We start from the raw sequence: 12,769 nt of genomic DNA on the forward strand, positions 1-12,769 counted from the left end.
GCTACAGCACCTCCTAGGGCCAGGTACAGTGCTAAGGACTCAAAACTGAATCAAACTAGTAGGAAAGACAGAGACGTAAATAAGCAAGAACAGAATATTTCAGCTGAAGTCACTAAAACTAGGTGCATCAGAGGCTTCCTTGAGGGTTCAGGGCTCTGGACGCACCCTCTCCACTCCTATCAGAACAGCTTTGCTTTAATTTGGTCAACACATCAGGATACTGCTTAAGATTTCATTGAGGAAATAGCGCTACAGCACCTCCTAGGGCCAGGTACAGTGCTAAGGACTCAAAACTGAATCAAACTAGTAGGAAAGACAGAGACGTAAATAAGCAAGAACAGAATATTTCAGCTGAAGTCACTAAAACTAGGTGCATCAGAGGCTTCCTTGAGGGTTCAGGGCTCTGGACGCACCCTCTCCACTCCTATCAGAACAGCTTTGCTTTAATTTGGTCAACACATCAGGATACTGCTTAAGATTTCATTGAGGAAATAGCGCTACAGCACCTCCTAGGGCCAGGTACAGTGCTAAGGACTCAAAACTGAATCAAACTAGTAGGAAAGACAGAGACGTAAATAAGCAAGAACAGAATATTTCAGCTGAAGTCACTAAAACTAGGTGCATCAGAGGCTTCCTTGAGGGTTCAGGGCTCTGGACGCACCCTCTCCACTCCTATCAGAACAGCTTTGCTTTAATTTGGTCAACACATCAGGATACTGCTTAAGATTTCATTGAGGAAATAGCGCTACAGCACCTCCTAGGGCCAGGTACAGTGCTAAGGACTCAAAACTGAATCAAACTAGTAGGAAAGACAGAGACGTAAATAAGCAAGAACAGAATATTTCAGCTGAAGTCACTAAAACTAGGTGCATCAGAGGCTTCCTTGAGGGTTCAGGGCTCTGGACGCACCCTCTCCACTCCTATCAGAACAGCTTTGCTTTAATTTGGTCAACACATCAGGATACTGCTTAAGATTTCATTGAGGAAATAGCGCTACAGCACCTCCTAGGGCCAGGTACAGTGCTAAGGACTCAAAACTGAATCAAACTAGTAGGAAAGACAGAGACGTAAATAAGCAAGAACAGAATATTTCAGCTGAAGTCACTAAAACTAGGTGCATCAGAGGCTTCCTTGAGGGTTCAGGGCTCTGGACGCACCCTCTCCACTCCTATCAGAACAGCTTTGCTTTAATTTGGTCAACACATCAGGATACTGCTTAAGATTTCATTGAGGAAATAGCGCTACAGCACCTCCTAGGGCCAGGTACAGTGCTAAGGACTCAAAACTGAATCAAACTAGTAGGAAAGACAGAGACGTAAATAAGCAAGAACATAGTGTTAGGAAAATACACAGGTTATGAAGGGAACTCAAAGAATGTCCAATGAACCCGGAGAGGGGAAAGGGTCAAGGAAGGCCTTCCGGAGTGGGTAACTGGAAAGGGGAGGTAAGGAAGCTCGGAGGACATTGCCGTTTTCCAAAAGAGGGAAGAGAAACCCAGTAATCATGCAATTCGCTAAAAGTGGGGGGGTGGATTGGTGGTGGTGGTAGCTGTCACCTGAAAAGAACTAGGCTAGGGATCCGTGGACAAAGCTGGGAGCTATGGTGACTCGACGTGATTAGCAAGATTTCCGCTCAAGCCTGCCTCCAGCCTTGCTCCGCCCCCATTCCATCCCGTCCTCCGGCAAAGAGGCGCGGCATTTCAACAGTTCCACTCCGCTAGGACGGGATCCCAAGCCCAACATCCGCACGCAACTCCAGCGGGGGCGGTTGGCTGCTCAGTGTCCCAAAATAGCTCATGGTTTGAAGAGGTGGTCAGGTTGGCGCTCTCCGGCCGGGCGGGGCAGCCAAGGAGAAGCGCTCATTGGTTGCCATAGCGGTGATCCGAGAGGCTGTGGAAGGCTGATTGGCCGTAGGGTCTTAGCGCGGACCACGCCCATCTCTCCTGGTTGTAATTGGGTCAGGGCCCACAGGCTCCTGGGTAGTTTGTGCTTGCGTTTCGGAACCTGGTTTTTGAAACGAGAGGGAACTGGGAAGGGGGGCCGTTTCGGGGTAGCTTCTGGTTATTGCATTTATGTGAGTTTTCACTGTCCCAAGGAGGCTCTTCGTGTGTCTCCTGGGCACAAGAACCAGGGCAAAGGCTGCGGCAGGTGAGACGCGTCCAGGATGGCGGCCTCTCGTGTGCAAGAACTCCCTTTCCGGGGCCTGGAGCCCGGGGCTCCCGGGAGCTCAGGACCCTGAACGAGAAAGTGCTCGCCCTTGAGAAGACAGTTCTAGGTCACTCGGCCTGATTTTCCAGCATTCCTATCCCTTCTCACCCTCTGCCATCCACGTGAACGCACCATTTTAACGACGAATCATGCAGTGCCTCTTGCCTGGAATTACTTGTTCCCTGGCTTCTAGCCCCTCTCCCCCCATTTTCTACCTTACGATTCACTACTTATTCTTTAAGCCTTAGTTCTAATATCACCTCGGTATAAAGCCTGCCCCATGCTTCAGAACAGTAATTCGATTACCTCCTTAGGAGTGCTAGCTCTGGAATTGGTGCCCCAGTTAGAATTGCGGCTATGCCATTTGAAATGCGGTGTGATCTTGAGCAAATCGCTTAACCTCTATGAGCCTCAGTTTTGCATCTCAAAGTGGACGTAATACTAGTATTTCAAGAGTTTTGTGAAGATTAAATGCTTTTGGAATGTAAATGCTTAATAAATGTAAGCTGCTGTCATCTGCTCTCCCAAAGAACCTCGTATAGGTCTCATAACGTTCTCCCTTTGCATTACCATTATTTGTCCTTGTATGTCCTACATATGAGCTTAAAAGATAAAACTGTGTCTTGTTTATGATATAAACATACACCAGTCCTAGGTAAATGTAAGCTACGAAATTATTTGTCAGAAAACTTTTAAAAGCACCCTTTTCCTTTTTTTTTTTTTTTCCTTCACTTTTTTCTTTTTACTTTTAAAGGCTCGTTGAGACAGGAATTTTCAGACTCGGAGAAGCTGAAAATCCTAGAGAGAAGAATAAGCACTTCTTTTGTTCTCCATGGTGACCAAGAAGACCTTAACAGTCCCGTTTCTACTTGACTAAACTTTAGACAGGTTTCTTCCTGGCCAAAGGCCACTGACCTCCCTTTTCTCAGAGCATTTACTTGTAATTGCAAATTCTCTCTGCCCTTTGAAATGTATATAAATCTACTTACAAGCCTCTTGCCGGTTTTAAGATCCAGGGGATGTCTGTCTTTCTCAAGGACCTGGGAGCCATCCCTTTGAAATGTAATCCTTAAGGAAGATAGCACCTCTATTTCCTAGTCTCTGTGGAACAGTAAGAGCCTAACTTCAGTGGGCACCTTGCTCGAAATTGTGGAACTACTGGCTGTAAGCTTACTTTTCCTTTGGGTAAGACCACCCTGCTACAGTTCTAAAAAACTCCACAGCCACTTGTTTCAGCAGAGTTGAGTTCAATCTGCTATTGCAATAGTCTTAAAATGTTTCTTGCCCATTTAACTTTGCCTGGTGTAATTTTTCTTTGATAAGAGAAATCTTTAGCTTCTGCACTTATTGTTTCTACTCTATTACAGTGATGTCTCATTTTTTCCACCTCTGTCTAAGAAATGCTTCTCACATGTCCTCTGATATCTAGAGATTCACCAATTTGGGCGCAAAAGATTAGAGCTTTTAGAGTGAAGCTACTGCTTTAAGTCGTTGCAGAGGGTAGTATGTGATGTGAGGATGTGGAAAGGGTAGTACATCTATTTGAAGGCATCTTAAATGAGGTGCATTCATCTTATGGAAATGGTACCAGAAAATAAAGAACAAGCCTATCTCCTTTTCTTTCCTATCTATTATGAAAGGACAATGAGAACTATGCAATTTTCAAAGTAAAAGAACAGCTGAAAATATAACACCCTCTTCAGGGAGGCTAGGTTTGGTTAAGGAGAGAAGCCAGAAAAAAGGGTTGCACATAGAAAGGCTTCTGCAATGGTGGAAGTAGTGTGAAGAGAGATTCTTTAAAGTACAGGAAATGAAATGGATCCATTTAAGATGAGTAGGTAAGGTGGAATAAGACTGAGTTGGAATGAAATAAAAGATGGTTGAGAAAAAGATGGCTGTAGGGAGAGGGGAGTTAATTTTGGGGTATGAATAACAGGGAAGAAAACTGATAGTCTGAGAAGCTTGGTAGAGGCACTACTTAGATCTGAAGGGAAATACCAAGCAGTCATGTTACTTAAGGAGACTAGAGGACTTGGGAGGAGGGCTTTGACACACTGGTTTCTCCCACTCGCCCTTCCCTAACAACACACAAGCATAAATGTAAATTGAATGCAGTGTTGGCAATTTCACGCCACCACAAATTCTCCCTCAAGGAGTAGCAAAGGCTAAGAACATAAGAGTTCAGGCTACTGATCCTTAGTTTTTGTTTTTCTTTTCTCTAATTGACTTTTCTTCATGTCAACACTGCTCCCTAATTCTCTTTTTCTTACTTCTTCCTCTATTTTTTCTCATATAGGAGCAAGGTGGATGAGGGCATATTCAGGATATGAGAGTAGAATGTAAGAAAGAAAACGCAGACTGAAATGATAAGTTAAAAGAGAAAAGTTTATTCCTAAATATATATGCAAAACTCAGGCTGGGAATAGCATGTCAAAATACTATACAAATAAAATGAAATAGAGTTAAGTGCACTTATGTATATTATCAGATCCTGTTAGAACTTAGAAGAAAAAAACTTGGGGAAGTATCGAATTCTCCTGAGGAGGGTCCAAGAGAAAACAATGCTGGAAGTAAATTCAGACAGATGAACATTAGACATCAATAAGATATCCCAGGTCTAATGCTAGTACAAAGGAAGCTATGAATGCTCTTTCCTGGAGTCTTTCAGCATTGGAGAGTTACCCAACTGTCAAGGCTAGAGGAGGGAGTTTCCCCTCCAGAAGTCTTCTAGCTAGACAGACTCTGCCTGGGCTAAGTTGGTCCTCTCAAAGGCCTTTACCATAGCCCCTTCATTTCCTTGTTTCAAAACTGTAGATGGTGAGTTTGCACATGGGGGTGATGATGGCGTAGAGGAGGGAGAAAGGATTGTCTTTGTCAGGATCATGGCCGAGGTATAGAAAGAGATGACCACAGTCAGATGGGAGGTGCGAGTAGAGAGGGTCTCCCCCCGACCTGAAAAGGAGGTTCTACTGATAATAGAGGCCAAGATGTGGGCACAAGAGATGACAATGAGCACCATGGGGCTGAGCAGCACCACGATGGCATCCCTAAAGATCACCCTTGGACTAAACTGGGAGTCTCCATAAGACAGGGTGACTATGAGGGACCTCACAGAAGCTTTATATGTGGTTGTCTCTCCAGAATGGACCACAAAGTGTCATGTAATCAAGCAGGATACCATTGATCAGCCCAAAGAACCTGGCAGTACTCATACAGACCTGCTCGCTCATGATCTGGGCATAGCTAAGCAGGTGGCAGATAGCAACATAATGATCATAGGCCATAAAAGCCAAGAGGATGCATTCAGCCACACTCATACCAAAACCCAAATAGATACATCTGGGTCAAGCAAGAGGCAAAGGACCACCAGGTGGATCAGCATCCACGGGATGATGGTGGTGATGAAACATATCTAGGAAGGACAAGTGGCGAAGGAAAAAGTGAGGCAAGATAGTTAGCCTATGGACGCTCCCTCTCCGCTCCACGATGCTGCTCTGGAATTTTTCCTCAGTCCCTTACTCAGCCCTCTCCCTGGTTTGATTTCAAGCTTGAGACTCCAGCATGAAAAATGAGCCAAGGCCAGAAGACAAGATAGATGGCCTTGGGAAACAAGCCAAGATCAGGAGGCGAGCTGGAGAGGCTTGGGACACCCCCTCCCCCAATTAACTAAAAGCCCATAATTTAGACAGCTCCAGGTGACTCTTTCTCTGAGCTGTGTGTACTTTTGCTTTAAAGCAAAAGTGTGTACTTTTGCTTTAATAAAACTCGTGCTTTCCTGCTTTTGTTTGTCATGCCCTTGAATTCTTTCTCATGGCATAAGACAAGAATCTGGTCACTGGAAGTCCGGGTCAGGATCCCTCTTTGGAATCCGGCCCTGTCAAGCTCTCCGGAATCAGAAGTACATGGGGCTGTTAAGCCTAGGATCTGTCTAGGTGATGAAGATGATGAGGCCATTCATGGCCATGGCAAGGCTATAGGACTAGAAAGAAGGAGGGTACAGAGCAATGCTCGAGTGGAAAGGGAGCTCTGCTCAAAACCCACAAGGATAAATGATCACTGTGCTTCTGTTCCTTTGTCCAGCATCTGGGGCCTGCTTGAGGAGGGAGGACAGGAAAAGCACAGATGAGATAGCTGTGTATAGGTGCTATCTACTTGTGTAAACAGATTGGGGGCACGGGAATGAAAAAGACAAGAATTTCAGAAAACTCCATGTGAGTCGGCAGTGTCATGGGCACTGAAAATGTCGGTGCTATTGTATGCTGCAATAGTGGGACTGTATTATGAACCAAGGGAGATTCTATTGTACTTTGTGTGGAACAGGCTCTACCTGAAATAATATATCCAGTTCTAGGAGTTTTTTTAAAATGATTATCTACCAATGGGACTATGTTCAGAGACAGACAAGATGGTGAAGGATCTAGAAACCGTGTGCCAAACTTTGAGGGAAATTTTAAAGAGAAGACTCAGGGAGAATCTGATAGGTCCCTTTAAACATTAATGGATTTTCCATCTAGAAAAGAGAATTTACTTTTTCTGTGTAATCTCAATAAGTAGAACTTGAACCTGAATGTGGAAATACCAGAGAAAAAAATTACTGGTATTTCTAATTACAAATTTTCTTTGTTCTCTTACTGAGAAAGTAATGCCTGCTCATTATAGAACATCTGGAAAACCCCCAAAAGCAAAAGCATAAATAAATAAATAAATACAAAGAATTACCACGTCAATATTTCAGTTGATATATTTTCAGTAACTGTTTTTCTATATTTCTATTTTAAAAGCTTTTAAGACCAACACAAGGCCTGAGTGGAAACTGCTATAGGAACTTAAGTGTCAGGGAAAAGGGTATCTTCAGGAAGAAATAAAGCAATTACAGCTATTTCCAGGTCGGGGGATCTGCTACAGGTCCAACAGGGAGAGAATAGAAAGGATAAAAATTCATTTTTTATTTAAATGGAAGAGCTAGGAACAGTTGCACTCCACCTCACTTTACAGCCCAAAATAGTTTATCGATTTAATAAGTGAGTGCCTACTATGTTCCATGTATTGTGCTAGGTGCCAGGGATATCATGCATAAGAACTTCATGATCTTGTGGAGATTATACTATATACCAAGTCATTAGGTCAGGGGGATAAGTAAGAATATAGAGAATCCATATAACATATGGATAATATTAACAAGAAAGCACACAATTATAAGGAGAATATTTCAAACTCTATCATCTGCATAGAGGAAATGTACCTTTTTGAAGGGTCATGGAACATTTGCAAAATATTAGAGACATATTAGATATATGTCATATATGTATATTATGTATATATGTGTATATATAATATATGTAATTATATATATAATAGATGTAATATATAATATATGTATATTACATGTATATATATATAGTATATTAAAGATAAATGAAGTCCAAAAAGCAGAACAGTTCAGACTATATTTACTATATAAAAACTAGGCATTAAAATTCTTAAATTTCTGTATAGAGATTTCTTAAAAACCTATTTATTTCTCCCCTTGAGGTATGAGAAGGAGTACAGGAGTCAGTTTGTGTATGGGATTTTCCTTACGAATATCGTTAATCATCACACTGTACACTTTAAAATATCTTGATAATTTTGTCAATTATAGCTCAATAAAGGTGAAAAAAATGTTGGTCACATTCGATTGACAAAATATTGTTTGCTTTTTCTTTTACTTCAAGTAAAGAAGTGAACTCTTACTGTATATTTTAAATTTAGAATGTGTTCATAAATACATCGTAAATAACATTCTTCTAATCAGCAGAATGACCAGAAATGTCGTATAGTTTGTGCACTGCACGAAGGCTCCTGAAGGGAAGAGTGAATGCTGAAATCCAGAATGTGCTCAGTTTACCAAGCTGTGCACCCTGGTGAAGGGCTGGGTAAGTTCAAAGGAAGTGGTGCCTTTTTCCTAATCCCTCTCTGAGAGGTAGTGACTTTTTGTAATTAGCCTATATGTGCTAGGGAAGCCCTGCTGGTCAGGAAGGTCTGGTGAATTTTTAAATTTCAGCACTTAAAATTTTTGTCTGATAGGACTGAGGAAGTCTTTGAATGAATAATAATAAACAAGCTTATGTTCCCCTGAGTGCGTTTAGGAATAAAAATGTAATAGTCTTTTTTTTTCCTAAAGCAGTGGTACTCAAAGTGTGGTCCACAGACCAGCAGTGGCATTATCACCTGGGAACCTGATAGAAACACAAGTTGTTGGGCTTCACCCTAGATCTATTGAATTATAAATTTTGGGGATGGAGCCCGGCAATCAGTGTTTTTTTTTAACAAGCTCTCCATGTGATTCTGATGCACATTAAACATTGACAACTACTGGTTTAATGCAGGGGTGGACAAATTATGGCCCTCAAGCCAAATATAGTCCATGGACTATTTTAATGAAGTTTAATTGGAACACAGCCACACATATTTGCTTATTTTTTGTCTATGTTTGTTTTATCATTACAACAGCAGCGCGAAGTAGTTGCCACAGAGACTGGATAGCCTGATAAATAGGATTCTCAGATTTAGCAAATAAAAATATAATATGCCCATTTAAATGTGATCTCAGTCAAACAATAAAAACTTTTTCATTATAAATATATTTCATGCAATATTAGTAACCCTACACACAAAGCCTAAAATATTTACTATCTGGGCCTTTACAGAAAAAGTTTGTGGACTCCTGCTTAATGTAATAACTTTAGAGTGAACTTGCTTGTGATAGATAGGACATGTAAGGGAAGCAATGAGAAAGGTCTTAGTCCTGATCACACACCAGGGATGGTGAAGGATCTAGAAACCTCAAGTGCTTCCTTTCCAAGAATAAGGTTCAAACTAAAAGATCAATTTGCCTGGAATGGAAAGGCACTAGGTGCTACTTCTTTTTCTATTAATTAAACTCAGTATATCAGTTGCTCTCTCTTTTTTAAGTGCCCGGTGTTACACATGTTCAGTTAAGATCAAGCAGATATTTTAGAAGGATTGTCCAACTAATACAGAAGCAAATCTCTGACAACAATAAAACTAGACACGATTATGACAATAACCCCAACTACTTGAAAACTGATAAAACAATAAGGTCTTTGAAAACAACTCTTAAATCAAACAGGAAATCAAAATAGCAATTAAAAACTATCTAAAAAATACTGATAATAACAACTTAGCATATATTAATAAATACTATACACAGATATTGGTTAGAGAAAAAGTTAATAGCTTGAAATACTTCTGTTACTTAACACAAAGGAATAATGATAAATGAAATGAAATTAAATAAAACAAAATGAAATAGCTCAAGAGGCTAGAAGCAGATAAACAAAATTAACCTAAAGCAGACCAGAAAGAGAAAATATCTAAAGATCAAAGGAGAAATTACTGAATACAAAAACAGAAAAAAAAATAGAGTTAAATAAATTCAACAATTGCTCCTTTAAAAAGCCAATAAAATAGATAAACTACTATTTCTCTAATAACAAAAATGAGGTAGGGGAAGAGAGCACAAATACACAAACGAGAAATATAAACATGTAAACCTAAGTATCCATTGATGATGACTGGATAAAGAAGATGCGGTGTGTGTGTGTGTGGAATACTACTCATAAAAAGATGAAATATTGCTATTTGGGATAGCATGGATGGTTGAGAGTAAGTGAAATAAGTCAAATGGAAAAGGATAAAAACTATATGATTTCATTCATGTGGAATATAAAATAAAAAGTAACAAACAAACACAAACTCATAGATACAGACAATGGAATGGTGGTTACCAGAAAGGAAAGAAGGTGAGGAGAAGTGAAGTGGGTAAAGGGGATCAAATATATGGTAATAGAAGGAAACTAGACTTTAGGCGGGGAGTACACAATAGAGTATGCAGATGTCAAATTATAATCTTGTACACCTGAAAATTATATAATGTTATTAACCAATGTTACCCTCATAAATTTAATTTAAAAAAAGAAAAAAAAAGTGAAATAATCACAGCTACAAAAAAAATTATTTAAAATTATGCAATAGTACTTTGTAAAACCTTAAAAGAATCAGTTGGAAAGTCTGGAAGTAAAAGTAACTTTCTAGGTATAAATCACTAAAATTCATTAAAGAAAAGACAGAAACCAAGTTAAACTAATATCCTGAGAGAAATCAAAGAAATGCAGTACTTCTGAACCGTGGCTTTATATTACAGTCATTTGAAGAGTTTTAAAATGTTCCCATGCCAGGCTGCATATCAGATTAATTAAAACAGAATGTATTGAGGACTCAGGCATCAGTATTTTTCAAATTTCCCCAGGTGATTTCAATGTGCAGACAAGTTTGAGAACTATTAAAACAGAGAAAGCTGACAAAGAGCTCCAGGCCCTGATAGTTTCATGAGTTGTATCTAATCTTGCAGCAATCAGATATTTTTGAAAGCCACTGAAACTGTTTATAAGAACAGAAAAAAATAAAAATTTCCTGGTTACTGATTACTTTGACAATGTCATCAAACTACTGATACCAAAACCTGAAAAAGTACACAAAAGAAAACTGTAACCAAGATAATTTATTAAAAATGATGAAATAGACAAAATAAATTATTAGCAAATGGAATCCATCAGCATTAAAAGAATAGTGCACCATGACCAAGTGAAATTCATTCGGAGGGCTTAAAGTTCTTATATTAGGAATTCTACTAATATAACTCAGTATATTGATATGTCAAAGATGAAAAACTTCTAATCAATGAGATGTTAAGGCATTTGTTAAAATTCAACGGTGATCTGATTTTTAAAAATCCTTAGTAAAGTAAGACTGGAGTCTTCCATGTCATATTTAAAAATTTATCTAAGTAAAATAATCCTAATACATACTATATGTTAGGTATTGTTTGTTCTACAAATGTTATATGTAGTAAGTCTTTTAAATTTCAAAACAATACTATGGGATATGTAGTCTTTCTTTTATTCTCACTTTACCAATACACAGTAATATGTCCAATGTTACACTGAGTAAGTAGTGAAGCTCGAATTCAAATCTGCAGAGTCTGATCCCAGAAGCTGCATTGTCTACCCACAACAGCTGCAGGCTCTGGGATGTCCCACAAGAACTAGCCAAAGCATTTGACACATGAACTAAAGGAATGGTATGCTGGTAAGTGTTTAACAGATGGCTCTGGGAGGGGCACCAGATTTGTGGCTGTTGCCAATTTCCATGGTGTAAATACTCCCACCATGACCCATATCAAGCTAGAAATTAAAAACGGAGTCAGGAAGGGACTCATATTAGGTCAGTATTATGTGGTTTTTCCAACCATAAAAATACAATAGAGATAAATAACCTCAAGAGCATAGATAATAGTAAAATGTAGTGAAAAAACTTTGGAAGTGATGAATTTTGAGTACTTATTACTTTTTTTTTGTAATAGAATTTATTTAATAGTAAGTTTATATAACTTATATAATTTTAATAGTAAGTTTATAATAACTGTGTTTAACAATCAGTTCTTAAAATTCCTGAAATTTTATAGTTGGTTCTTGAGAACTGGTACCAACCAGCTCAGTACACCACTGGAGAGAAAAGGAAAGGGCAGAAATATCATTGTTTGCAGAAGATATTTCTAGGAATAGGATGAATTTTTCCCTCTTTGTGTTTCAACCTATAAGGAGGCCAGAATTTCTACCTAAACTTCTCCCATTAGGAGGGTATAATGTTACAGGAAACACTTCTGACTCCACTGTTCATTTTTGCTGTAGAGATAACCTAAATATTCCTCAGTTGGACACTGGTTACATATATTATAGTACATATATAAAATGAGATAATCTCATGGAAATCATGTCTTACCTCATTCTGTTGCTATGGCTGGAAATGGACCGTTTCATTGCAACAAGTAAGAAAGACAATGAATGTCATGGAGCCTTAGGATAAGCTGCTCCAGGGAGGATATCTGATGTTGGGGTCCTCTGTGGAAGAGAGAGTGCCCCTGTTAGTTTATATAATCCCTCACATGAAATCTTTCGAACCATTCCAGTGAATGTCTATGAAATTTCTTTATCCATTTATAGTAATTTATAGTTTACAAAGCATATTCATGTATGTTATTCCATTTATAGTAATTTATAGTTTACAAAGCATATTCACGTATGTCATTCCATTTTAGGATTTCTTACATATAATTTATATAATAAAAATAAAAACTTACAGAAATCCTAAAAATAGATACTATCTCCATTTTTACAGTTGAGGAAGTTGAGGCTTAGAAAGCTAAAGTAATTGCCCAGGATCTTGTAGCTAGTAAATGAAAGAGACTCAGACCAAGGCAGGCTTTTTATGTCTTCAGAATACCTTTTCCACTAAACCAAGGTGCCTAGGGCAGAGATATCACTACCTCCTGTAGGTTATACTATTAATTAATGTCTCATTTAGTAAGGAATACACCCACACATTTGCATACACACATATGTTATAATCCACATTTCTTTATAGTTATTTTCCTCATTTTTTAAATTTAATCCATAGTAAAGAAAGATTTATTATGAAAGGGGAATCCCTTTGAGATTTGA

General features: G+C 38.9%; 1 protein-coding gene across 1 annotated transcript; it reads right to left on the reverse strand.

Moving 5' to 3' along the window:
- Positions 1 to 4,996: 4,996 nt before the first annotated feature.
- Positions 4,997 to 6,257, reverse strand: LOC111744728 (olfactory receptor 10AD1; the record flags this gene model as incomplete). Its single annotated transcript, XM_023535402.1, is given in 8 exon segments — positions 4,997 to 5,088; positions 5,091 to 5,308; positions 5,310 to 5,530; positions 5,532 to 5,571; positions 5,573 to 5,617; positions 5,619 to 5,649; positions 6,108 to 6,186; positions 6,189 to 6,257. Coding segments are annotated over 8 exon segments (795 nt in total), but the record flags the coding sequence as incomplete, so codon positions are not given.
- Positions 6,258 to 12,769: the final 6,512 nt, after the last annotated feature.

Source organism: Pteropus vampyrus, unplaced genomic scaffold (genome assembly GCF_000151845.1).
Source record: "Pteropus vampyrus isolate Shadow unplaced genomic scaffold, Pvam_2.0 Scaffold140, whole genome shotgun sequence".
Taxonomy (NCBI): Eukaryota; Metazoa; Chordata; class Mammalia; order Chiroptera; family Pteropodidae; genus Pteropus; species Pteropus vampyrus.